The sequence below is a fragment of the Kwoniella europaea genome, chromosome 2, assembly GCF_036810445.1.
Source record: "Kwoniella europaea PYCC6329 chromosome 2, complete sequence".
Classification (NCBI taxonomy): Eukaryota; Fungi; Basidiomycota; class Tremellomycetes; order Tremellales; family Cryptococcaceae; genus Kwoniella; species Kwoniella europaea.
Window position 1 is genome coordinate 3,007,725 of NC_089488.1, and position 26,643 is coordinate 3,034,367.

A 26,643-nucleotide genomic window follows, 5' to 3' on the forward strand; every position below is an offset into this window, starting at 1 on the left:
CTGATGGATGAGAAAGATAAGGAACTTGATGGAGAGCATGTTGATATCCAATCAGGGTGAAATTCTCGATGTGCAGCCGAAAGGAAGAAAAGCACAAGCCGGAAAATTGAAAAGAAGATTGATCAATTACCCGTTCTTACCCAGTCCAGTCCATTTATCGTTAATACTCTACTTTACACATGAGGTTTGCTCTCTTATGCGACCGTCTGAAAGATCTGCCCATTCAGGTCTGAAAATCTTTCTTCCATTTTTTGAGTGACGATTGATCATCAGACGATGATGTGACATCTGATCCTTTCTAATCATAAGGCACGTTTGCATATAAGTATCATCCATTGGTTTATTCGTCAAAAAGCATTATCATAAATCATTATATACAAAAACAACCAAACGTAAAATGGCTACACAAATAATCAGCTAGTCGTACAATTCATTCAACTCCAAGATAAACCAATCAAGTTGAACCGGAACCCAAAATATCTATATCAATTTTGGTAAACAGCGTAGCAAAGACAAATCTACTCATCATCGGATCATATAACGGTAAATGGTGATACCCCTTGGGAGTGAGACTGAGAGGTCTGATCCATTGAGCTATCAAACCATTTTGTCTATTCTTGATTTCCAAATGTAAGAAATTCAATATCAAACTCGATGGGGGGATGGTAAGTTCGAATGAGATCATTTCGTTCCAATTGGGGTTCAACGTTACTCCATTGGATATTCGCGTTCGTCTAAAAGTCGGGCTGGAAGGTGGAGATTCGTATAATGACGAAGACGAAGTGGAAGATGCAGAAGACCATGACGAGTAGTGCGAAGTGGGTTTCAAAGTGGCTTCGACGTATAAATCAGGTGATAATGGCATTCGTTGACCGGATATCACCTGGATCTTGATTCGATACCTTGTAGGTATCTCTTGCACTTTCTGACGGAGGGCTAATGGCTTGAGTACGTATCCATTTGAAGCGTGAAACATGGCATGATTGAGTAATGTAGCTTCATCTACCAAAGCAAATCAAACGCAAGATCAGCACGATGTTCACGTTGTGAATCTTTTGACATCAACACTCACCAAGTGTTTGCCAATTGAGCGCTACCAACTGACAACCTGCACTCCAAGCGACCGTAGGATCATAATTGGACGAGGTCAATCTCGTACCTCTTGGATAAACTCTTGAGATATGATTGAAATTATGTTTGACCCAATCGGCTTTATTCTCCTTAACGATCTTGGCTGCCGTACGTTCAGAGACACTGAATTGTTCCTTCGTTTCATATTCGTTCAACTTCGAAAAACCTTTATACTTCACACCGGTTGTGTAAACCAACAGCTCTGCTAGTTGGGGCGAGAAGGCATCTGGTTTCTCAGTTTTACCCTGAATTGATAACCTTCGAGTTAACCTAGCGAAACCAGAGTCGGATTCGGTGGAAGATGTAGCTGAATCTGGAGAGGGCAGTAATTTAGGTGATTTCGGTTCGGGTTTTGGTGGTTTAGCCTAGTCATGACTATCAGTCCATGCTCGTTTTGCAGCCATGATCCAAAACTTACTTTAAACATGATTCGATTCTTCAAATGTTCAGGACTAGGCAAATCGGTGCATTCACCAGTGAGAGGAGCAGTGATCAATCTGTCGCCGAAGACTTCCTTCAAGATGGTTACCAAGCGATTCTGTTGTTCGAACGAACAGTGAATCTCCGCTGAGATGATGACTGGATAGGGCGAGGCGACGAAAGCGTACTGATTGACCGCACGGCAGATATCTCGGACCGAAACACTCGAAGTAAGAGTCTTTCGGTGATACACGACAGGTTCAAGATCACCCGTTTGCACATCCACTGAATGAGGGAGTATCAGCGAAGTGACTTTATGCTAGGATATGGTCATATGACTCACTCTCAACGCATCGACAACCAGCTAATAAAACCCTAATGTACCCCTCGACCGTACTCTCGCCTCTCCATTGCTCACCAACCAAGTAAGTGTTATGCGAACTGGAGATGAAATAATGCTGAATGGGGTGAGTCATATCTTGTGACATGTTTGCGGTGTTGTCGGCTGAGCACAGAAACTCGGTCAAAGACGCGAGAGTCCAATGATCTTCTCCATCACGTTTGAATTTCTCGAAGACTGCTTCAGTGTCTGTCAACTTTTGAGTGTCTTTCAAGAATTGATTGACTCGAGATGCGTCGAGACGGCCGTCTTCGGAAAGTTCACTGTGGATTTTGGCGATATCAGGTCGAGTCTGACAATCTTTGATTAGTTGATGGAAAGTCGACATGTCGAGGACACCCTAGTATCCTTTCGTCAGTATAACATGACCCGCATGTGAGCTAGATGAAACTATACACTTACATCGATAGTTTTGGCAACAGGATCAGGTATCTGTAAACCAATCTGGGTGCACAGAGCTTCCGCCTTTTGCCTATCAATGACCTTCGATCCTATAGGCCATAGTTGTCTAATCCAAATCAGATCAGGATCCGCAGGAGTGACATCCGCGACGTGTCTATCCAAAGTGACTGATACCAACGACTTAAGAGTTTGTACCCATAAGTTGTAAATTTCGTCTGTAAGAGCGACCATATGGAGCACTTTCCATTGATTACCTCGGACGTAGACAATGGTGATCCAACGTGAGCTGTTATAGGTGTCGGAAGGTGGTTGACCCAATCGCAAATCGCGAACTTCGCTTATCGAAACTGACGGGACAATATCATTGTAAGCTGTCACTGGTCAGACACATCTATAAGCAGATATTTAATACACACCCGTGTTATCTTTCTTGGAAGACCAAGATATCCCTCCGTTATTCAGTCTTATGATGACCTGTTTCATCTTCTTACTCGAGATCTTCAGCATTGGTACACCCTGTACCAGTGCGATAGGCACTATACCGTCCACAGCAGTGGGATCCATTTCGAAAGTTGATGGAAGTCTGTTTCGAGATATCGGCAAGGTGAATCTTCGTTTGGGTCGAGAAGCCGGTGCAGGTGCCGGTACAGATGGAAAGTAGCTTTCGGGTTCGGCAGAGATTGGCGACGCAGGTGCTGAATGGATACTATCCGATTTCTGAAGGCAAACACAAGAATGTCAGTGTCAATACCTAATGTCTTATCAATTAATACGTAATATGACAGGATCAAAAGATAGGAGTAGACGATAAAGCCCTCATCTAAGCAATGATACATACTGACTTCAATCCCGTTTGCTGGGTCAGTCTTAGCATGGAAAAGTAATTAATCGTTGGGCTATCGGGAGGCGACATGATGGAATGGGGACGATGCAAACTGGATAGACCATTCAAGTAGCAGATATGGAAAACGAAATTGTGAGAATATTATAGCAGATGGGTGATGCGCATGCAGAAAGAATTGAAGGAAAGAAAAGAATGCATAGATAATCTTGACGAGATCTACTTACATATCAGATCAAATACTGCTTTCCAAGCTATTGTCGAACATCCATTGTCTTCTTTTCGAGTGACCGCTGTCGGAACGAAGGCAGCGAGCGAATAATCGTCAGCGACAACCCTTCACGTACGACATTAACGAGGAATAGCGGAAGGTCCTTCTTCAACGTATCACGATAGATATCTGAAAGGAAGGGAGAGAGATAAGACGGCTCAGAGACGCAACAAAAGGCTGGAGTGCGAATAGAGTCAATCCACAAGGCGTCCCCCACGCATGGGATAGAGGCCATTAGGACTGGGGCGACAAATAAAAATCATCATAGCCGATAGAGTGGGATGGCGAAGGATGATGAATCATGACGATAGAAGAGGCGGAAGAAGATCACCCACATATTCGTGATATCCGAGGTATCGAATGAGGATATCTTTACGTCAAGAAGAATCCAAAGTGCGAATGCAGTACAATGGTATGTGTCTGATATATATGTTAAATCTAGGAGTATGAGGAAGAAGTAGAGAAGAAAGCGAGCAAGTAAGAAGCGAACATTGCGATGCAAAGTTGACTCCTAACTGTCAATCGCTATGCCCGAAAGCAGTGTAAGGTGAGGGTTTGATGAGAACGAGGATCTAAGAAGGAGGTTGATTGATGGTTGAGTGGATCATCCCATTTTTACTGACAGATGCACCCAAAAGTCGTTTTTGTTCTGCTCTCAACAATTTGGTCAACTTGGAGCGACGCTGTATCACACGTCATATTTAACAGAATATAACTCATCGGCTGACTGGATAAAGACAACGGGCCCAGTTGTATCATGAGGCATGAGGCCGTCGCACGTGGTCACAAGGTCAGTGCGCTTAAATCCACTGTGGGTTTTACCGGGTATATACGCCAGTGCCAGTGGATGGATGAGCTAGTGACAATTACCCCAAAATACGTTCGTTGTTGAGTTCCGAAAAAAAGTCGGACTTGAACTTGGAGTATCTGAAAGATGAGACGATAATAATCACAGCCACAACATCGTCTCATCGTGTCATCTCCCTCACTCTGTCCAGCCGGGAGTATCTTCAGCTGAAATCCTGTCAGACCAACACAAGCCCATACTCGACAAAGCTTGGGCGTCAACAAACGCTGTCACATGCCTTAGTCAGCATCAGTTCGAGTCGTCCGATACTCCACGAAGATCCGAGAAGTGCTGTAGAGTAAACAAATAACCATAGCTAGTCGCAGGCAGATCTCTGGTCAGAAGAATCCGCCTGGTCAACTGAGTGAAACTCATCATCATTCCCTTGATTAATCACCTCGAGCGAAGGAAGTAAGAGAGATGCCCACTGCTTCGCCTATGCCAGACATATCCATCCCTCAAGCAAGGAGGATAGTGGTGGATACAACTGGAGCACAGATAGTACAGGAAGAATCGCCAGCAGTGAGTTAGCTTAAGTATGGTGAAACCTCATAGCACAAGCTGACATGACTAATCATACTTTATATAGACCCGAGATTCGAGAGGTATATATCTGCCTCACTACATTGAGCCTGTTTCTCATATCGCTATAGATGTAGGTGACTCTTTGAGTATATATCAAGTCAAGTACACAACGCTGATTGAATAAATAGATTGGCGGATCCCTTGCCAAAGTAGTATATTTCACTCGATCTAACTTACCTATATCCACCACTCCCCCACAATCAGGAACCTCCTCACCCTTTTTACCACCTTCGGAATCCGTGTTTATCCCACCTTTCTCTTCCAATGGTGCATCCTCATCATCACATAACGTCTCACCTTCTCTTAATCCTCATTCTCACGCGCCATTCGACCATTCTCCACCTCAACGCCGTCCAGCTCTAAACGGAGCATTGACACCTGGAGTCTTATCGGAAGATTACAATAACCATCATGCCTCATCCTCATCACCACGTATAAACACCGTATCTCCTTCTGCATCGACCAGAGGAAAAATATCAAATCATAATTCGAAATACCGTCGTAGTTCTCTACCGCCTCCTTTACCAGGAGGCTTATTGAATTTCGCTCGGTTCGAAACGGAACATATCGAAGATCTCATAGCATTCTTACAGGATTTGATCAAATCGTCCGCATCGGCTAATAGAGTGAGTTTGGAGAAGATGCAAAAGAACGTAAAAGTGATGGCTACTGGTGGAGGAGCACATATGTACTATGATCGACTAAAGGATGAATTAGGTGTGGAAGTGACAAGGGAAGAAGAGATGGAATGTTTGATCTTGGGATTAGGTTTCGTATCGAAAATCCCTCAAGAAGTATTTTGGTTTTCGGAAGAATTGGTATATAAAGTATCACATACCTCAACATCGACATCTGCGCAACCTCAATCACCAATCAAGTTGACCATACCCGCATCGGAATTACCAAGACCTTCACCTACCCCACCTGCATATCAGGTTACATTTGCTGATACGCTTGACGGAACGGATTCGGTACCCCATTTCCCATGTTTGATAGTGAATATAGGAAGTGGAGTGAGTATAGTGAAAGTGGATGAGGATGGATCGTTCGAACGAGTTAGTGGAACTTCGTTGGGTGGAGGGACATTATGGGGCTTGTTGAGTTTGTTAACGGATGCAGAGAACTTTGATGGTAAGTGTCCACCTATGACCACTAAGATGATAAGTGCTGATCATATATGTTCGACTTTACCTACGCCTCTTACCCACTGATTGTTCACTGGCCTATCTCGACACTCGTAACTCATCCATATCGCAGAAATGCTGCTCTTATCTGAACAAGGCGACAACTCAGCTGTCGACATGCTCGTAGGAGATATTTACGGTTCGGATTACTCCAAAATCGGATTGAAATCGTCTACAATCGCTTCATCTTTCGGTAAAGTGTTTAGAAAGGGATCAAACCCAGAGGAAAGGAAGAAGACTTTCAAACAGGAAGATATAGCCAAGAGTTTGCTGTATGCTATAAGTAACAATATCGGACATGTTGCGTGAGTCTCCCCCTCTAGATCTTACCTTTCTTTGTAGATACCATTGTATGCGGCTTTATGCTTATGTCTTGACTTGTGTGTTACAGATACATGAACGCAGCGAAATACGGATTGGATAAGGTATTCTTTGGGGGATGCTTCATCAGAGGCAAGTCGTATATCTCTACTCACGAACAATTGCCAAAAGTCAAATGCCACCTTCAAATTTGAAAACAATCGCTGATATCCTTCTCGTCTCCAGGCCACGCCGCAACCATCTCCACGTTATCTTACGCTATCAGATTTTGGAGTAAAGGAACGATGAGAGCATGTTTCCTACGACATGAAGGATTTTTGTGAGTGAGATAACCGCTCTTGTGTTTCCGGGCCGGCTCGGCAAATGTCATGTCCAGATGGTTTCATTTCGTCAAGCTCTCTTGGACTATCATTCTTTGTCTTACCTTCCCCTTCCCATGAGAACGGAACATGCTACTGTATAGTATTGTATTCGGACAGGGCCACTCCGAGGGTTTGATTCCAGTGAACTTGGTGATACCGTCATCAACAGGAGGTGATCTAAGAAGAATGATATCAAATCATTATGAAATCAGATTTCTTCGTTCTCCCTTTACTTTGCTCGGTTTTCTTTGCTCGATCATCCATGTTTTTGGAACAGGAACAAAATTAAACTTTTTTTTTTTGGCTGGATCCCTTTTTGCTTCCGCTCCCGATTACCCGCTTGTGCTCTGTTGTTATGCGTTGCTTCTCTTTACCTCTCATCTGCTCATGTGAATATGTGCTTGTGAATTCGCTGACTGACTTTTTGACCTTTTCCATGTAGGGGTGCGATAGGTGCTTGGATCAAAAATGTAGAACCTGAGCCTGAGCCTCAACCTCAGAATGGGAAAGGTGAGAACGGATTGTAAGGTAGTAAATCACTACCGTATATATACATACATACATTGCATTGGGGGGAAATGATCTGGTAGAATCAGTATCTAGCATAATGAATGACGCAAAATGATATCTAAATAGCGGGGTGAATTAGTTCATGTTGATGATGATGCTGCTGATCCCCAAGGAGAACTTCCAGCTTATTCGGCAGGAAGGGAAAAGAGAGTTTACACTTTTATCTTTTAATGTATCTTCTTCCTTTCCTTTTCCTTTCCGCTGTTGGAGGGGCTGAAGATTGGTAATTAGTGTTGCGCACTACTATACCATAAGGCTAGCTGCCGAAGTCGACGGCACGGGGATTTACGCCTTTTTGGTTGTTTTGTTCTTGTAGATCACATGTTGTACGTACAGTACGGATACGAATGGGTGTCTTCTTCCTATTCATCCTCTCAAGCAAGTAAGTCATAGAGGCTAGACAAATATCCAAAAAAAAGGAAAGGATCCTGTATGTATCCGTCTACAAATACTGTACGTGTGTATGTGGAAGTCTCGGAAGCATTCCCATTCGACGGCCATCTTGTTAGAACGGAGATGATATGGCATGAGATGGGACGACTGGCCTTGCTGATCGTCAATGATACGCGGATGATCTGAAATCACATTAAAGCACTGAAAGAGAGAGAGGTGATATCATATTTGTGCTGTTAGACCAGTACCCAGATAACTTACCAAAGGAGAGGGAAGTCATTTCGTTGCCAGTTAAAAACGGTGCTAAAAGTGAAACTAGTGGGTTATGGTTTGTTTCTTTCCCGTATTTTTTGTATCTCATCTCATATGATATATGAGCTTTTGTGTTGCGTGTGCGTGTATGTGTGTGTGGACGACGTCGGTTGTAATGTTCTCATCTTCTCATGAAGATACAGATACAGCATGAAGCACGGCCCAAATCCAGACTCTCGTGATCGTAGACATCCATTCCCTTTTGTTGTCTATTTCTACAGAGTTAGTATTTAATTTCTTGTTTCCCCAAGAAGATCCCTCCATTCACAAGAGGAGCAGGAGAGCAGAGTCTAAAGAAACAAAGTTGCTACTCACTTACCTCACTTACTCGTTAAGGGTAGATCAGAAAGGGAACAGCAGGGGAAAAGATCAAAATTGTCCGGATAATTATTTCTAGGGAATGACGTACTGACGTCATGCTGTTATGAGATGTATGGTAACGGCAGTACCTTGGAAATGACTGAACTGTAGTATGTATGCCTTGTCTGTGTTGTAATCTGTGTTGTAGGTTTGTAATGATCCCTAATCAGAACCGTAATCAAGCCTGCTAATCCGCTACCCATCTATCCACTCACCCCTTTGTTCCCCGGACCCATATCATCATCATCATCATCGACTACCACCTACTGTTACCGTCTACTGCTACTGCTATTGCTGCTGGTTGACCCTTGTTAATCAACATTGCTTTCTCATCGTGTTATGCTGTAACCTCATTGTCACACATGAATTATCTTGATCCCATTCTTTCGATAGAGATACCTTAGAAAGAAGAGAGACAGTAGAGAATACACCGACACACGCAAGAAATCATTGAGCTCAACTCAAACTCTAGCTCGTCTCGACAGACCGATTAAATGATACAATCTCGTCTCATCAAGTGTCTGTGACACCCAATCTCAAATTAGATACTTTACACAACTACAAATTGGGATAACATCCAATACGAATCACAGCGCTTGGACGGAACTCCACAAGACCATAACTCGATATTCATTCACGTTGAGCAACAATATACATAATTACAATTGAGTACCTAGAGAGATATCACATTTCGACCTTCGGGATTACCCTCTGAGGACTTTACCTTGCTCAAACCATCTTCCAGCTCTCTACTACTTGCTTCGCTCAAGCTAATTCAGGACTTATACGATGGGGGGAGACCATAAATGCCCGGTACGTTACATTACTCGTCATACCGGATCAGCTACTACCTACCCGATCCTTTGACCCAAATATGATTCTCTCATCTTCTTCTGGCCTCCTTTTCCAGACACCGGTTTTCTCTTTTGCTGACACTCCGTTTATCTCTCGCTGATAGCTCTGTTCGGCAACATTCACGCGACCTCAACATGTCGGTAGACATCTTAGAGCTCATACGGGTGATAGACCCTATGAGTGTAAAGAATGTCCATTAAGATTCGCCAGAAGGTGAGCTTTCATCAACCTCTGGGAATAATTCATGACCAAAGCTCACTAATGTGTATCGTTCCGCACACGACCAGTGATCTACTCTCTCGACACGTTAACAAAGCTCATAAACCACCTGACGAAAATGCACCTCAAGACAAGAAGCCTAACAAGAAAGGTAGAAGGAAGTCTTTCCCTGCTTCAGCGATGAAGAAACCGAATGGTAATATTCAACCTAATGGTGATAACAATATCAACCAAGTTAGGGATAAACCTAGAAGCGCAAGTTTGAACCAACAACCACAACCTCAACTTCAAGCTCAGAGGATGTATCCCCATCACCCACTACTAGCAGGATCATCCGCCTCGACATCATCAACTGGACCGATGCAAGTTCAAACCTGGAGTACGAACCCTTCTCAGGCTTTCGCTACTACTGCAGGAATGACCAACTTGTCTTCATCCCCTTACGGTCAAATTTTTGTCAATCCGGTTACTGGTACTGGCAATCCCCATGCTATATTAGGAAATCCCACATACCCTGCCAATCACAGTAACAACGACATGTTACCGACCTTCGATCCGCCTTTCACAGCGGCGCCAATGAGAATCACTGGTTCAGAGCAAGGTTTTTCATCTATCGGACAAGTCCCTCTGAACAATAGTAGTGGTATCCTGTATGAATGGGGATTTAAGAAGAGAGCATGCGATCAATGTAATCACTCGAAAGTCAGGTGTGATTTTGCGGATCCTTGTCGTACGTCCCTTCTTTGCTGGACTGCATTTGAGAGCTAACTTTTATCCTTTGCAGTACGATGCACTCATCGAAATATCAAGTGTTCTTACAACAAAACTCAAAGGTCCCGCACGGCTGGATATCCGCTAGTGCCCATCCACACGACCGCTCCTGCTCAAACAAATATGGGTTACGACAATCAAACTGGCAGTGCGATCACAACCTCACCTCAATCACAGTTTTCATCACCTCATTCCACGAGCAGTCCAGTCGCTACTACCCGAGCTACCAACCATCATCAACGAAATAACTCGGTGTCATCGCTTCCGGGTAATTTATCTGTACCACCGTCTACCATTCCACATCGACAATGGGGAAGTGTCCCTCAGATCCAGCCATCAGCAACGATCAACAATTGGCAACCAGCGCAAAGTGGACTCAGCCAACCTCTCTATCCGAGCATCCCCGCTGGGACTGCCCCTGGGAGCATCACCGGCCAGATCGTACCATCCCCTGCTTCCATGAACATCCCACTGCAAGGTGCCGAGACTTATCAAGCACCCACACAATATCAGGGAGGCAATACCGTATCTCAGAATGCTTCTCCTCAACAGGGTACAGCCAGCACCCCTTCCCTGACCAACAATACCACCAGTCCCCCAGACATTGACGAGCCTTTCGAACGAAGGAGCAGCTACACTGGAACAACTGGAGGCTTCTTATCTGGACAAGAATGGCAGAACCAGAACAGGCAGCTCAAGGGAACAAATGTTGCTCCAACTCTTCAAACTCATAACAGCGATCCTGCTCAGATTGTTCCATTCAGTTCCTCCCCTGTTCAATATTCTCCGACCCAAAGCAGCCAGTTGTCTACCAGCGCTCCTTTCGGTGCAGAATACACATATCAGTGGCCACCTCAGGCTTCGCAATTCATCGATCCTACCTGGCAAGCCCGTCAAGATATGACTTCTGATGACGATAATGTCTCTGCTCTGAGTTCATCTGCTCATTCGACTTTCCTTGATCTCAACGATGCTCAGTTCGCTCCTTCCCAACAGCATCGTCGACGATCAAGCGCTGGACAATGGACCAACGCCTTGGCGCAGATGTCGCTTCAAGATAACCTCAGTAGCACGGAGTCTTCAGTTATCCCTCTGCCTGAACCGTATTCAGCTAGCGGTTCTATGGAATCCTCAACGTCCTCCGATGAATCTGCACCAGTTGGAGTTCCCCAAGGCTCGGCTAGACGACCCACGTTCCCCACTTTGACGGGTGTCGCAGAAGAACCTGAATCGGAAGCTCAACCGATGCCAAGCCTTTCGGATGTGAAAGATCTCTGGAGGTTGTTCATGGCTGAGCCCATGACTGGACTTACACCCATGGGCGAGAAGCACAACGATCTGGAATTGAACACGAACAATGGACCTTTGATTACTCCCCGACCAGGAATGGGTAAGAGGACATTGAGTAAATCCAATTCCATGCCTGATCTCCAATCGCCAATGATCAATGGACCTCAATTCTTTAACAACTTCCTGAGTGGATTGACACCTAGACCTGCCGAACCGCAAAATTCGTATCTATCAAATCAACAACCTGCTGCTGGTGGGATGAACGCTAATGATACTGCGGATATCGGTAAATGGAGTAAAGAGATTCAACAACGTCAATCGTCTTTCTCCCTAAGTGGTCAACCGAGTTGTAAATTGGGTAAAAGCTATTCACAATTGTCCTTCAACGGTAACAATCACAGTGACCCAAAGGACAAGAACAGCAAAAAGTCGCCACCACAGTCACAAACAAACAGTCGTCAAAAGCCTAATAGACCATTACCAAGTGTAGTCCAACGTTCTTCGGCACTTGAACAGACTTTAGCACCGGAACGTATCCCTTCTTTCGGTATACCTCAATCTCTCTTGGATACCAATAATAATCAGTTTATCCGTCATCATCATCAACAGCAACAGGTGTTAAGTGGTGTTCCACCCCATATGGCTCGACCAGGAAATAAACGATTGGCATCGCAGACTTTAGTTCCTGGTGAAAATGGAAAGAAAACTACTTTTACTCTTTATGATGAGATTGAACCGCAATTTCAAACTCAAGCTCAAGTGCAAAGTCATACGAGTACACAGGCGAATTCAATGTTTTATCCTAATTGGAGTCTGAATCCTCAACCGATTAGTAAATAGTATTCGGAATCTGCCAAAAATGGGTAACATCCCTCTCTCTGCTTTTCTTTTTCTGTTTCTATTTCGTTTCTTTTTCGGTATGGACTGTATTATCACAGTAAATTCACCCCCTCCCTCCCTTCATTTTCAATCGTCACTCGCCTTCTACAATCGTATATGTATCTATCAGTTATCTTATACTTCCCTTCGGACTATCAAACTCACTGTATCAATAGTTTTATATCTTATATCGTATATCGAGCTGAATCGAATAATCTTACTATCCAAACATACGAAATTTGATTTGTAGTTGATTCATTTTCCTTGGTTTCCTGCCGCTTGGATTACTTTGTATCAAATTTGAAAAAATTAACATTATCATTATCAGTATCAGTATCAGTATCAGTGGAATTTATTAAAAGGAATCGAAATTGATCTCTCTCTATATATATACAGTACAACGAAAGGACGGGATAGAGGGAGAAGGAATACAGTATATTAGAAAGTAAAGAGTTACGAGAAAGTCAAAGAAAAAAGATCAGTATATAAGGATATAAAATGAATTATGTATCAATATCGAACGAACACTTGATCAACTCTTGACTGCTCTCTTTGTTATCTTTGTGCGAGTTGAGCACTTATGCCAATCAGTCATTCACATGATAAGTTATTGTTCTGAAAATATTGATCGCATAGTCATATTATAATATAGAGCCCATAGGCTCATAAGGATAGCTTGATTAAGGTACATTTTAAGACGATCAATTCAGGCCTGACCACCGCTGCTATACCACCTAGTAAACATATGCCTTACTCCGAACCCGCACGGTATAGCGTTCTCGACCGTCCCAATCCATGAAGTATCATAACATTCACAATCGTAGACGTATGTCTGCCAATTGGGATCGGTAGCGAATATAGGTCTGACTGAGATAGCACGAGGTGTAGAAGTGCTGTTTGGGTATCCACATCGATCGATACAGCCTTTGATCGTCCCTGTGTATTCATGTATGTATGGTTGAGAGGCAGATATGGTGGTGAGGTTGGTGCAGAATGCGGAATTGAAATCTGATCGGAGGTAGTCGAGCTATATATAGTATACGATTGTCATCAATGTCACGTATTATGAGATGTTCATGCGATGAATTGAAAGAGCTAGAATGGGACTCACCCTAGCCAAAGAACCCGTCCAACATCCATCAGTGATCATGGTGGTATTCCCCACTTGGGAAGGATAAACTTCTCGGTTCTGGTGACAGAAACATTTTTGAGTTGAATTCTGCCAGTAGGAATAGGTGTAGTCGGATTCGAAACAACCTCTCTGCAAAGGTAGTGCAAATGTCAATCTGAGCTCCCTTCATCCTGTTGTCAGGAAATTAGGGAGTTCGGACCTAGTTTGACGGACAGATAGTTTGGACAACCAGAAAATAGAAATGACCGTAAAAACTTACTTGACAATCACCTACGTCGGTATACGAAGTGATCAGCATCCCAGGTTCAGAAGGGGATCTATCAGCCACGACGGTATCGAACCATTGTCCCGTAGAGCAAGTTAATTTTTCGGGATCGTATGGATTACCATCTGTCCATTGGGCTTGTGTTATGACGAACAACGAAGAAATCAGGAAGAGTGGAAGTAACGCTCGTATGATTGTTGTGGAAAACATCGTCGAGTGAGTGAGTGAGTGAATGAAGACCAAAGGTCGGTGGTAAGCGGGGGGCAATGAGGAAATAAAGGAAGAAGGGAGCATGAAGGATCTTCGGAATACGATTGGTATTTGAAGGTTTATGGTTTGTTGTTATTATCATTTTTTTGAATGTGAACAATGCTCACCTGATCTAACTCGAGCATTTGATCGAACGATCGAACACAAAGGTGATCTATTTGTCAGAAGAAGACGCTAAATCAAAGATGAAACAAACTCCATCCTCGGTTTTGCGCTTTTTGCCATTTACGCTGACCGACATTATCGGTCAGATGCACGTGTTTGGATTAACTTGAAATCTTGGTGTTTCTATACCACATGATGCATGGCTGGAGATATGGACTATTGTACAACTGAGAAAGCAAACTCATCAGACGCATCGGTCGACAAGGGTCAAGAAAATTGGTGAAAAGAAGATCCACTCACCATCGATGTATAGCTATGACATACCGGGTGGAAAAATCCAAACAAACGCGATGCTACAGTTTACTTCTTAAAGACCTACTGTCCTTCTTCCTCATCTTCATCATCCTCCCTCCTTGGTTCTAAAGATTGCATGATACCCATAGCTTTCACCAGGAAAGGTTTCAATTCGCTCAATTCCAATGGAGTCAGGTTCGTCACCTAGTCGAGATGATCAATGTCAGTATTGTGATGGATTTCTGTCTGGGCGGTGGTAAATTATAGAGTACCCACCTGCAGATAGCTTCCTCTCATTACACCTTCACTCTGAAGGCCTATCCTTATCTTCGCCTGTCTGACTTCTCTCAAGTCTTTTAGTAGGCTTCGTAATAATGAAGGCTGCATTAAATCGTCTTGAGCGCTAGACATTCAGACGTAATTGATCAGCTTGACACGATAAGATACATGTCTCACACATATCTGCTATTATCAACGAAATTTTCAACTTACACATCCAATAATACCTTTGAGGTCTCGATGAACCTCCTAGGTAATGAGCAAAACGATTCTGCATTTTCCCTTTCCTCTTTCAACACATTCTGTACTCGGTCTAATATATTAAATTGAGTATCAGCTTTCCAATTACTTTTACAGGATAGGAGAAAAGGACAAGGAGGGGAGGGGGGTATTGTGATCTTACTGACCTATACTCAACCATTCAGGAGGTACGATCCTACATTTCCTTTTCCTCTTTAACGATAATGCAAGCCATAAGGGGACTTTGGCTGAGGAGGGAGGTGTGAATGGACCATATATCCCCTATCACATTAATACTAGCCTAAGCACACAGTCTCTCGTTGGTTGGGGTTGACTTAGACTCACACTCAACAATCGTACCCTCGTCATGGAAAATAACGGTACGATATCTATCGTCTCTTCCTCCGCTAGGAACGTCAATTCGTCGGGCGTTAAGCCATTTTGCAGATGTTTCGGTAGGGCCATACTGGGAGATGTCCTCTCCGGCTTGCTCGGTAGTTGTGGTTTATATTACTATCTGCGCTGTCTATCGATATTCAAGCAGTCGTTTCCTGCATTGTTGTCATCTTCATATTCTCTGCTCTAGATATCTCATGTTCACTCTGGCTCATCTATTCTCGACGCGTCCAATTTCAGATGGAGGGAGTCCACGTGTCTGACTCGTGTCATCGACGTTTACCCTGAGTCTGTCTGTTCTTGTTATTCGGTTTCCCCTTCACTTCCCCCACCTCTCAAAGATCAAGTACGATCTCATCTCTTCCTCAAGTATAAGCTCAGCTCCCTTCTCTTCACAGCGTCCCGCATAGGTCCTAGAAATTATCTTGACCAAGACTTGTCACACTCAGCTTGCTGCTAGATCCTTTGGTCATAGAGCAGCTCCGTTCGACGACATCATATCAACACGTTAACGAATTTTCCGACTTGACGCGCTGTCACCTCTATAGATAGGAGGCATCAGCAGACAGTTTTTTGGCATCGATAGCTTTGGGCAGTACAGCTTCTTGAACTAAGCTGCAGGACTGCTCTTCAATATGTTAAGAGAGGTCAAAGTGGGCTTGGATGAGAAGGGCGGGAATAGACCTGGGACCTTATATGGTGAGTGATGATGCTGAAAGTCTCACACCTGTCAACCTGTCACTCTTGTCGTATCAATGCATTCATCAATGCCTCACATACTTGAAAAGGTGAACAAATATGCTGATACATACCTGGTACAGGTCTATCACATCGTATATGGCTATTGATAGTAGGTATAATTGGTCTTCTCACCTTATCAAGATTCTTATTTCGTAAGTTGAATGGTTTTCTTAACATCTTTGCTGTCGCTGACATTCGTTGTGTGGGTTTTATAGCATCATCGGACCCATCATCCTCACCATACGCTACTACCGGTGGTCTCCTGACACCACGAGATTACTTAAACGCCTCAGCTGCCGATCCGGCTCCATTCGATTTTTGTCCCGTCTTTGGACCAGGCGATAAGATCGCTGAGAAGAGAGGTCAATGGGGATTGTTGAAATCTAGATTACACGTTGGAAGCGGTGCGAGGATCCAGAGAGTTGTTCAGAAAGCTATGGCTGGTTTGCCTGTTACGATTAGTATCTTGGGTGGATCAGGTGAGTGACACTGAATTCTGAACGTTACTAGGAATTTTTTGGTCATGAACATCCTTCTTCCTTTTTGTCTTTCCTCTTCCTACTTTCGTCTTTTATCTCTGAAATGAACCAAGCTTTGTTCTTTTGCTGATTACATGGGTCGTTCCGTAGTCTCCGCATGCCACGGCGCAGGTGATGATCCAGTTTCACCTCGATGTTACCCTGCGAAATTCTTCGATTGGTGGAACTCTGTCTTCCCCCACCCAGCATCAGAAGTAACCAATGGAGCAGCACGGAAAACCGATTCAGCCTATTTCGCTTATTGTTCAATGCATCATTTACCTGATCAAACCGATTTGGTCATTTTGGAGTTTGACGCTTCGGACCCGAAGTGAGCTCAGCTCACTCCCCCTCCAGCGTAAATGAGGGAAGTGGTGAATAGCTGATGATGTCGGTGCTGCATTTTTAGTGATCCTGAATGGTTAACGCACTTCGAATTGCTCGTTCGATCAATCTTGGTCAGACCTGATCAACCTGCCGTTATCATCTTGGGTCATTTCTCTCCTCAGATCCAAGCTCAAAATGGCTTTGCTGGTCCAGAACTCTTACATACTGTTGTCGCTCAATTCTACGATGTTCCTCATATCAGGTAAGTCAAAGCTTCCGGTCATAGTCTACCATCGCAAGCTGACCATCTATGCTCCTCAATCATAGTGCAAAAGGACTCCTATATCAAGATTATTTATCTGACCCTGAACAAGCTCGAACTTCATTCTTCACCGATCCAGTATTGGCCAACGCGGCAGGGCACGAATTAATTGCGGATATCATAATATCTTATATGCAATCTCAGATCTGTGCCGGATGGGCAGCGACGATGGGACACGCGTTTGACGTACCTTACATGGGAGGACCATCTACCGACCAAATTGTTCTTCAAGGAGAGTCGGCTCAGTCGAAAGAGGAATTAGAAGCTGAAGGAGGAGGTATAGCAGCAAAACAAAGAGCTATCAAAGTTCCTCAAGCGATGTTATCCGATCGACCATCTGATATTTTAAGATTCAGAGAAGTAAACCCTTTCTGTGTATCTGCAAATGATCTCATCAACCCCCTTCCACCTTCACATTTCTTCGGATCGGGTTGGTACGCTCATCATCCATCCAAGGGTGCGGCGCAGGAAGAGAAACATTATTGGTATGCTGAATTGGCGGGAAGTAAATTTAGAGTACCGATCACGCTGAGTGCGGGTGAGGTGGCTATATATTATTTACAGTGAGTTTGGAGTTCAGTCTGTTTCCCTTGGTATATCGTTTGCGACGTATAGTCCCGACTTCACAGGACAGCATATTTTGAGAATCCAAAGAAGTGTTACTGATTTACTTTTCTTTTGTTCACCTAGAAACCCCGAGGACCGACCACTAGGTAGAGCAGCATGCTGGGTAGATGATAATTTTGCAAACGCAGTGGAATTGAGCGGTATTGCCGATGTGCACGATACGACGCCAACGTGAGTAGTGAACCCGATTTGCTTACAAAATTGCAAAGACGGTGCTGACGAGTGAGCTTCGAATCGATAGATTGACGATCATCGATTCTGGTGTTGCTGCTGGACCTCATTATGTGAGTTTCCACTTCATGCGTTATCTGCCAATATGTTTTCTGATGTTAATCTTTGTCCGATGTTAGGTCGAATGTAATTTACTTGGACAGGAGGGCCAGAAGACAGCTCCATTCAAGATGTTGGGAATGTAAGTGAAGTCCCTGCCTCAAGAGACATCCGGTATCCGTGCTGACATGGTTATAATTGGGACAGTTTCGGTACATAGGAAAGATCAAAATCGATTTGATCAATCCATTCCCCTCTTCATCCTTATAACAAAACGTATACCATTAACCGAATAACACAGTCATCTATTCAATCCTCCGTTGTTCTTCATTTTCACTTTTAGATACCATCTTAAACTACCAATTTGCAATACTCATACCATCTCATTATGATCCTTTTCACCTTTCTTGGGATAGACAGATTACAGAAAATACGTATATTACAAGTGAGATATATATATGACATAGAGGGAGGAAGTTATGTGATACGATGGATATAAAACTTCATAGCATCGTTTGTGTTTATATGATCGTTTGGAATGGGATGGACATGAATTCAATGACTTGATAGCCATTCGCGGTGGAATATCCAAAAATCTTTTAATACCTGGGAGAGAGGGAAACAAACATGTGGTAACTTGATAGCTGATCAGATACAATGGCAAATACCTATTTCTGATCATTTGCAGTATAAATCTCAGCACGCATCATGAGGATATATGTATACATGTTTTTGTTCTTTCATCTTCATAACGTATTTCTACTTGTATGTACTACTGCATCACGCTATATCACTTCTCTCGCGATTAAGCAGTCACACCTACATCCAAAGGTGGATTAGGAGCGTCGAGTACGATAGATGCTGATGAATCTTTGGATTCTAAGTCGGAGAGTGGATCTTGAGATTCGATGTTGATTTGATGGATACCATCTTTGTCAATGAGGATACAGTTGAAATTGAAGTGAACGGTGATACCTGATCGGGCAACGGAGTGTAAGCACCAATCCAACCGTTGATATATATATCTCCAATTTTGATGAATGATATATGGTAAATCGGATGTTGGCATAGTGTCACTTACGTTTCTTAACCTCATCAATACATTTCTTCAAAACTTCCACCCCCTCTCTCTTGTTCATATCGTTGAACCACCATTTATCCATCGTACTCAAACTCACATACACACCCATCCCGTGTGCTGCATAGGGTACGACCGCTTTCGTACCGAGATAATCTATCCAGTATAAATGGGGTTTGGAAGTTGTCGTATCGTATCCTGCTAAAAGGAGATTGACGGCGTAAGGGTGTCGAGATCGTATGGATTCTGCGAGTGTACGTCGGATCCATGCTGATGCAGAGGCGGGAAGGAGGGGGTAATGGTTTCTACAGATTCACCACCCGTTAGTGTGTTGGCTCATTTGCTTGTATTGACCATTCCATGAGGAATAGATCATGAGATATCAAGTATGAATAATGATTCAACAGCAGGAGACCAACACCCACCTGATGTGATACAACCTCATATTCCTCTCTACGTATTCAGCAAAATTATTGGTATCTCCCGGTTCACCACCGTAGGCCATCGCCAGATGAGGTCCCAAAGCTTTGATTTTGTTTTCGTCCGATTTCATTCGGATGATTGATCGTCCGGCTGACATGTCGGAACATAGCAGGACGTAGTCTTTGCCTGTATAGGTATGGGGTATCAGTGGTCAGTGTGTGTGGTAGTGGATATGATTTGGGTGAAGCAGGAAACATGACATTGCCTATTTGTCCAGACTGCTAAAGAAGAGGGAGATGATGCCTGATCTGTTGCTTCATGTGATCAACTCACCTGTGAGACCGAATGAACACTCCATGATGAAAGGTGTTCGTGTCTACTCGAGAGGTATGGGTGGTTGAGCGAGATTAGAAGGGAAATTGACGATATAAACGAGGGATGTCCGGAGCTGAGGTCTTTGATGGTGATGCAGGTTGAGATCGGAGCTCTTCCTCTGCTATTCACTGTTGGTGGTATGTCTAAAATTATTGGTGGTGCTGTATGTTCTATCTTAATGGATATGGATGATGTTGTATTGTAGCAGTCGTGGTGAGCTTGCGCGTCTGAAGCAGCGTCAGCGTCAGTCCTCAATGATCAATCCATCCGTACCTTAAATGGATAACCGAAATAACATCTGATCCAAGATACCGGCTACACGTCTGCAACCCATCCATCCTCCGTCCTCATCGTGCTCAAGGTCAAGGGTGTTGACTAGACCTGCTTAAAGCCTACTACATCACTCGTTGTCATCTCGCTATACATCGCTGACGCGTCAGACCCTCAGTACAATACATCTGTATCCAAAGCCATCCGGCTGAGCTCATTCCCTTTCTCTCATACCCACATCGCGGTGAATCAACCCAGAGCGACTCGGTACCATGTCATATTCTACCGACTTACCGCCGGTCACTCTCCTCTTGCAGGAGGTCCAGACGGTGACTTCAGCCATGAGGCGAAACCAGCGATGGGCATCGACTTCATCCTCCTCCTACGCTTCCTCCTCTTCACCTTCACTTCGATCACATAGGCTGGGAAGACAAGGATCAGTCAGAAGTGGGAGTAGGAGAGGTGCCAGGGGCAGTGAAGGAGGTGTGGACGAAGGTGATTTGATGGACGGGTTCGTAGAGCTCAGAAGGACATTAAGCGGTGTGAAGGGTGAGTCGAAATCAGATTACAATTCAGCTCATTCCACAGAACCAAACTGATTTTACAACAATCTCATTTACAGACATTACCGCTCTCTCGCCCCTTGACATATGCGCTCCGTTCCTAGCATTAATACGATCCCCATTGACATCCGGACCTATCACCTCCCTATCTCTCTCATCACTCAATTCAATAATCATATCAATCCTCCCACTCTACCTCACACCATCTTCATTGGAAATCACACCATTGACACCATTACAGCTCTCACTGACACATATTACCTCGGCCTTATCTCAATGTCGATTCCCTTCATCTTCCCCTCAGCAGGACGAACTGGTATTAATCAAATTACTCAAAGTGATCGATTCTCTCATTGCTCCCATACCCGTGCCGACTCCTACAGAGGGTCTGAAGGGTATAGGAAATATGCTGGATCATATGGGTGATGAGAGCGTTTGTGAGTTGTTGGAAGTTGGTTTAGGGATGTTAGCGAGATCGAGATTAGGTGAAGGTGTGAGGAACTCCGCTCAAGCTTCGGTACAAGGCATAACTCGAGTATGCTTCGTCAGGCTGAAAGTGCTCAGACCGGAGGATGTGGAAAGGCTCTTGGGTGCGAATGAAGGTGTACAGCCGAAGAAGGTCATCAACGAAGAAAGTCAGGAACAGGTCAATGAGGAGAAAGCTACTGCTGAAGAGAAAGATCAGGTCGATGGTGAATTGCAGAAGGAGAAGGAGACTGTGGACAATCGAGAAGTCGATGAACTGAAACAAGAGGAAAAGAAGACTATCGAGGAGAAGAGGGCACCAGGTAAGCTGGCATGGAGTTGTTCCGCATGTCCCAGCTGACAAGATCGCAGTCGAGCCTACACCTTCGCTATTCACGCCTTATGGTCTACCAACCATCCTGGAACTTCTCCGAGTGCTCATAGCTCTGCTCAACCCCAACGACCAGGCTCATACGGACTCTATGAGATTATCAGCGTTAGCTATACTGAATACCGCGTTGGAAGTTGGCGGATCCAGTCTGGGCAATTGGCCTGAGTTGAGGGAAGGCGTAAGGGACGAAGGTTGTCGATACCTCTTCCAGGTAAGCTGTAATCAAGGTGATAAATGGCTCCAACGATCGTCAGCTGATTCAGGATATACCTTTTTAGCTTACCCGCTCTGATTCACCATCCCTTCTCGCCCAATCCCTTCGTACCACCTCAACTCTCTTCTCGACCCTTCTACCTCAACTGAAGCTGCAACTCGAGCTATTTCTCTCGTATCTCATTGATCGACTTACCCATCCCAACCCTTCGCCTATCCCTCCTCATCTCTTGGGTCGATCAGACCCTCCTTCCCGACCTGGTACACCTAGTCTTGCTGGTGGCTCAACAGATGGTCGTGCGACTCCAGTCAACGGAGAAAAGCCTCCTATAGATTCCCCCGCACCCGCGGCTACTCCTCGACCTCTCAGCTTACTCCCACCTGTTCCGAACGAAACAAAAGAACTCATGCTTGATACACTCACCCAAATCGCTCTCCGACCAAGTTTCATGGTAGACTGTTGGGTGAATTTCGACTGTTCGACGGAGAGTGAAGATATATTTGAGAGACTTATGACGTTCTTGACTCGAGGTGTGTACCCTTCGGGACCACCTAAAGGTGATGGATCGACCAATTTGTTCGACGGATTGGATAATACCCAACTTCTGTCTTTAGAAATCTTACTATCATTTGTCAGTTCTATGGCAGAACGATTAGACGGTTCAGAAGAACCTTGGTCACCTGATTATACGGGATATGAGCTTCTCACTGAACAGAAATCGAGAAAAGGAGTATTATTGACTGGTGCTTCGTTATTTAATCAAAAGCCCAAGACTGGTTTGGCATTCTTAGAGAGAGAAGGTATCATTTCTCCTGAAGCTGGTGGTGAAGGAACAGAAGAAGATAAGAAGAACCTCGCAATTGCGAGATTCTTGAGAAGTTCAAGTAGATTAGATAAGAAGCTGGTCGGGGAGTATATTAGTAGACCAGATCAGTTGGGGTTGTTAAAAGCTTTTATAGGTCTGTTCGATTTCAAAGGGGTGAGTAGTCCTTTCCGAATTTGAAGTACTTGAGCTCCTTTGACTCTCGTGTGGCTGATCTGAACGCTGACATGTACACGAAATCTTACAGAAATCGATAGCGGATGCGATGCGAGAACTACTGGAAACTTTCAGGCTACCAGGTGAAGCTCAACCGATAGCTAGGATAACGGAAACTTTCGCAGAACACTTCTTCTCCTTCAGACCTGGTTAGTTACATTTCACCGGTGATTGAGGGAATCTGAGCTGACCACTGATATTTATCTCCAGCCGAGATCGTCGATCAGGATGCTGTTTATGTGCTTGCGTATTCGGTCATCATGCTTAATACGGATTTACACAATCCCCAGAATAGAGTAAGTCACTCTGTGCGTTGCAACGATGGTTTAAAAGCTGACTGTAATGTATCAGAAACGAATGACCATCGAGGATTATAAGAAGAATCTGCGAGGCGTAAACGGAGGAAAAGATTTCGATCCTGATTATCTCGCATCAATCCATGAATCAATCAAGAAGAGGGAAATCATCTTACCAGAAGAGCATGCTGGACAACATGGATTCGAATATGCGTGGAAGAGCTTGATGCAAAGGTCTAGGACTGCCGGTGAGCTGGACTGCTAAGATTCGTTCATGCATACCAGCTGACGATATGCGTTAGGACCTATGATCATCTGCAACACTGCGGTCTTCGATGAAGCTATGTTCAAGCTCTCTTGGCGACCACTTATATCCTCCTTTGCATACGCATTCACGACCTCAGCTCAAGATGAGCACGTCATACAGAAAGCCATAACAGGCTTCCGCCAATGTGCTTCTCTGGCAGGACATTTCAAGCTTCTCGAAGTATTCGATACTATCGTCCAATCGCTATCTAGTGCGACAGGATTACTTGATGAGACTGAAGATGGCTATCAGATGTCCAACTATCCCTCAGTAGAGAAAGAAGGACAGACATTGACTGTTTCGCCGCTATCGATCCGATTCGGTCAATCATACCGTTCACAACTAGCTACCGTTGTGCTATTCACTATTGCGAACGGAAATGGATCAGCGATAAGAGAAGGATGGTTATCGATATTCGAGATGTTCCAGACACTGTTTTTGCATCAATTGTTGCCTACCCCGATGTTACAGATGGAAGATTTCTTAGCTGGTACCACGACTATACCGATGAAAGCTTCCGCACCTACATCTCAACCTGAACGAAGACCTGAAGGAGGCTTGCTATCAACCTTGTCAAGTTACCTGTTGAGTCCGTATGGTCAGAGTAACGAGGTGCTGGTGATGGAGACATCGGATGAGGACGTGGAAAATACGCTAGTAGCGGTCGATTGTCTGTCGAGCTGTAAATTAGAAGAATTGTACGCTGAGATATTGTAAGTTTAAATTTGAGCTTACCTAGACCTTTCAGAACTGTTTGACTTCGTGCTGATGAACGATTGCAGAGCGCTCAACGTCGAGGCCCTCTTACCTGCCTTACGAGCTATTCGATTCTTAGCTGAATCACGTACGACCGCCAAACTTCAGGCTAGATCTGAAGTACGGGGCGAGACTGGTTCACCGGTATTAGTAAGATTCGAAGGTCAATTACCTTACGATCCGGCTTGTGTATTCCATCTGGAAATGATGGTTAGTCTAGCTAGTAGGAGTAAAGAGAATATAGCGGAGACTTGGTGAGTTGATCCGGAACTAAAACATCCTTCGCGGTGATATGATGGCTGACCTTGTGAATGTACCAGGCCAATCATTTTCGAGTATATCTCTTCACTGCTCTCTTCGGCTCAGTCGTACAGTGTTCTGCTCATCGAGCGAGCTGTCGTGGGATTATTACGATTATGCTTGATCGTCTCTGAAAATGTCAGTCTCTTCTACCTGTCTAATAGTTGATTTATAATGATTGAACTAATTCATGATATTCACACAGCCTGACCTCCGAGATCAGCTGTACATCGCACTTGACGTACTTCGCTCACTTCCTTCAACTGTACTCAACTCCGTATCCGAACAATTGATGGCGGGAGTAGCAAGGATTCTAGAGAAAGATAAGAGCGTGGTATCTTCCCAGACAGAATGGAATTTGGTTATCGCGTTATTCAGAGCGACTGTAGCTCATCCGGAAGCTAGTAAAGTGACTTTACAAATCGTTCAAAAGATGGCTTCCTCCTCGGGGTCATCTGGTGAAGAAGAGTCTGGACCTGGATTAACAAACGATAATTATTCTGGAACTGTTGCCCTCTTGGACGAATTTGCTACTGCTGCTGGAGCGGCGGCTGCGAATAGATCACAGCAGAATAGAAGGAGTGCCTCCCATCAGAATCAAAATACTAGCTTGTGAGTTGGTCCAAAGCAAGGTTCCGAGTATGAACGACTCACTTACCTGTATGGGTTGACACAGAGGTCCAACGGTCGAAAGAGGTTTGACTGCTTTGGACTCGCTATATGAATTGAGGAATGTGATTCCTGGTTTGATAGCTAACAGTGGATTGGGTGAACATGAAGGTGGGTGATTAGTCGATCTTCTAAATCAATGGAATGTGACTAAGCTGATAAATTGTATCATGTCATGTTATTTTCTTCTGCAGCATTCAATACATTCTGGCTTCCACCATTGTTGGTGATAGGCAAACAATGTATAAACGGCTGTTCTCAAATCCGCCAACGAGCTATATCATATCTTCAAAGATTATTATTATCCACTCAATTACTTTCAAGTAACATATCATCCGAAATCCTCTTGATCATATTCGATAAGATTCTTTTCCCCGTATTAGACGAATTACTCAAATCTTCCCAAACGGCTCAAAGCCAAACTCAGTATAGGGAAATGGCCGAAACTCGCTTAAAAGCTTGTACGTTGCTTTGTAAGATATTCTTACAGTATGTGATCAAGTTGGTAGAATATGGCAATCCCAAGGTCGTCGAGGGATTGTGGGTGGGCGTGTTGGATAAGTTGGAGAGGTTCATGAGAGGAGAGAGGGATTTGATGGTGAGTTTTCTTATATTGATTCATTTCGTCATTAGTCTATGTGAGGGAGACAGAAGGAGTGGAGGAGTAGGCAGGAGAGATTTTGGGGAACGGAGAGGAGACGGGTGGGAAGAGAGACAGAGACATAGATTGAGGGGATGGTGGGGAAAACGAGGGGAACAGTGCAGGAGTGAAGGAGAGAGGAAGACAAGGTCTCTTCCACTTTGCTATCCGGCATCATTGTCGTATGACCATATACATTCGAGATCAAATGCTGACATGACGCTTGAAACAGAACGAAGCTTCCGAATCACTCAAGAACGTCGTCCTAGTTATGCATTCCTCAAACTTGCTCGTACCTCCCTCAGCTCCTGGTACGGAAGATACACGTACACCTGAACAAAGAGAATTATGGGATAAGAGTGTAGAAAGGATAGAAAGAGTCTTACCTGGTTTCCTCAATGAGGCTATTCCCCCTCCGCCACCTGCGCCAGCGCCAGTGTTACAGACACAACAGCCAAGTGAAGGACAGGCGTGAGTGATCGTTATGTACAGTATATATTGCAGAGGGGAGATATGCTCGACGAATAGGTGTATATATGATTTGTAGAGTGGAGTAGACTTGATCTCATGGATTTCGACATAGAACACATGCCTCAAATCACGCTTTGCAAGGTTATACGACATGCATTACGAATAGACATCCCTCTTATCCCTTCCC

General features: G+C 44.3%; 8 protein-coding genes across 8 annotated transcripts; 4 read left to right on the forward strand and 4 right to left on the reverse strand.

Annotated features, from left to right (window-relative positions):
* Positions 1–454: 454 nt before the first annotated feature.
* V865_007480 (uncharacterized protein) lies at positions 455–3,266 on the reverse strand (the record flags this gene model as incomplete). Its single annotated transcript, XM_066231227.1, has 7 exons — positions 455–1,002; positions 1,073–1,496; positions 1,550–1,836; positions 1,895–2,291; positions 2,354–2,700; positions 2,770–3,070; positions 3,192–3,266. 7 exons carry the CDS (start codon positions 3,264–3,266, stop codon positions 455–457), a joined length of 2,379 nt encoding a protein of 792 aa, XP_066087324.1.
* Positions 3,267–4,732: 1,466 nt separating this feature from the next.
* On the forward strand, positions 4,733–7,291 carry V865_007481 (pantothenate kinase; the record flags this gene model as incomplete). The annotated part of the gene is made up of 7 exons (XM_066231228.1): positions 4,733–4,834; positions 4,902–4,967; positions 5,026–6,028; positions 6,155–6,386; positions 6,473–6,534; positions 6,628–6,721; positions 7,207–7,291. The coding sequence occupies 7 exons, from the start codon at positions 4,733–4,735 to the stop codon at positions 7,289–7,291; spliced, it is 1,644 nt and encodes a 547-aa protein (XP_066087325.1).
* A 1,897-nt stretch (positions 7,292–9,188) lies between these two features.
* Positions 9,189–12,374, forward strand: V865_007482 (uncharacterized protein; the record flags this gene model as incomplete). The annotated part of the gene is made up of 4 exons (XM_066231229.1): positions 9,189–9,212; positions 9,358–9,467; positions 9,542–10,203; positions 10,258–12,374. 4 exons carry the CDS (start codon positions 9,189–9,191, stop codon positions 12,372–12,374), a joined length of 2,913 nt encoding a protein of 970 aa, XP_066087326.1.
* A 745-nt stretch (positions 12,375–13,119) lies between these two features.
* Positions 13,120–14,020, reverse strand: V865_007483 (uncharacterized protein; the record flags this gene model as incomplete). Its single annotated transcript, XM_066231230.1, has 3 exons — positions 13,120–13,440; positions 13,525–13,674; positions 13,805–14,020. The coding sequence occupies 3 exons, from the start codon at positions 14,018–14,020 to the stop codon at positions 13,120–13,122; spliced, it is 687 nt and encodes a 228-aa protein (XP_066087327.1).
* A 540-nt stretch (positions 14,021–14,560) lies between these two features.
* V865_007484 (DNA replication complex GINS protein PSF2) lies at positions 14,561–15,463 on the reverse strand (the record flags this gene model as incomplete). The annotated part of the gene is made up of 5 exons (XM_066231231.1): positions 14,561–14,683; positions 14,756–14,882; positions 14,972–15,071; positions 15,166–15,280; positions 15,344–15,463. 5 exons carry the CDS (start codon positions 15,461–15,463, stop codon positions 14,561–14,563), a joined length of 585 nt encoding a protein of 194 aa, XP_066087328.1.
* A 566-nt stretch (positions 15,464–16,029) lies between these two features.
* V865_007485 (uncharacterized protein) lies at positions 16,030–18,345 on the forward strand (the record flags this gene model as incomplete). The annotated part of the gene is made up of 9 exons (XM_066231232.1): positions 16,030–16,093; positions 16,216–16,287; positions 16,351–16,614; positions 16,765–16,984; positions 17,063–17,242; positions 17,308–17,865; positions 17,993–18,100; positions 18,171–18,213; positions 18,280–18,345. The coding sequence occupies 9 exons, from the start codon at positions 16,030–16,032 to the stop codon at positions 18,343–18,345; spliced, it is 1,575 nt and encodes a 524-aa protein (XP_066087329.1).
* Positions 18,346–19,004: 659 nt separating this feature from the next.
* On the reverse strand, positions 19,005–20,058 carry V865_007486 (uncharacterized protein; the record flags this gene model as incomplete). Its single annotated transcript, XM_066231233.1, has 4 exons — positions 19,005–19,174; positions 19,281–19,582; positions 19,703–19,886; positions 20,034–20,058. 4 exons carry the CDS (start codon positions 20,056–20,058, stop codon positions 19,005–19,007), a joined length of 681 nt encoding a protein of 226 aa, XP_066087330.1.
* Positions 20,059–20,617: 559 nt separating this feature from the next.
* Positions 20,618–26,460, forward strand: V865_007487 (uncharacterized protein; the record flags this gene model as incomplete). Its single annotated transcript, XM_066231234.1, has 14 exons — positions 20,618–20,894; positions 20,968–21,696; positions 21,746–21,975; positions 22,043–22,957; positions 23,049–23,166; positions 23,228–23,313; positions 23,369–23,561; positions 23,616–24,333; positions 24,403–24,630; positions 24,697–24,814; positions 24,882–25,288; positions 25,353–25,456; positions 25,540–25,943; positions 26,218–26,460. The coding sequence occupies 14 exons, from the start codon at positions 20,618–20,620 to the stop codon at positions 26,458–26,460; spliced, it is 4,770 nt and encodes a 1,589-aa protein (XP_066087331.1).
* Positions 26,461–26,643: the final 183 nt, after the last annotated feature.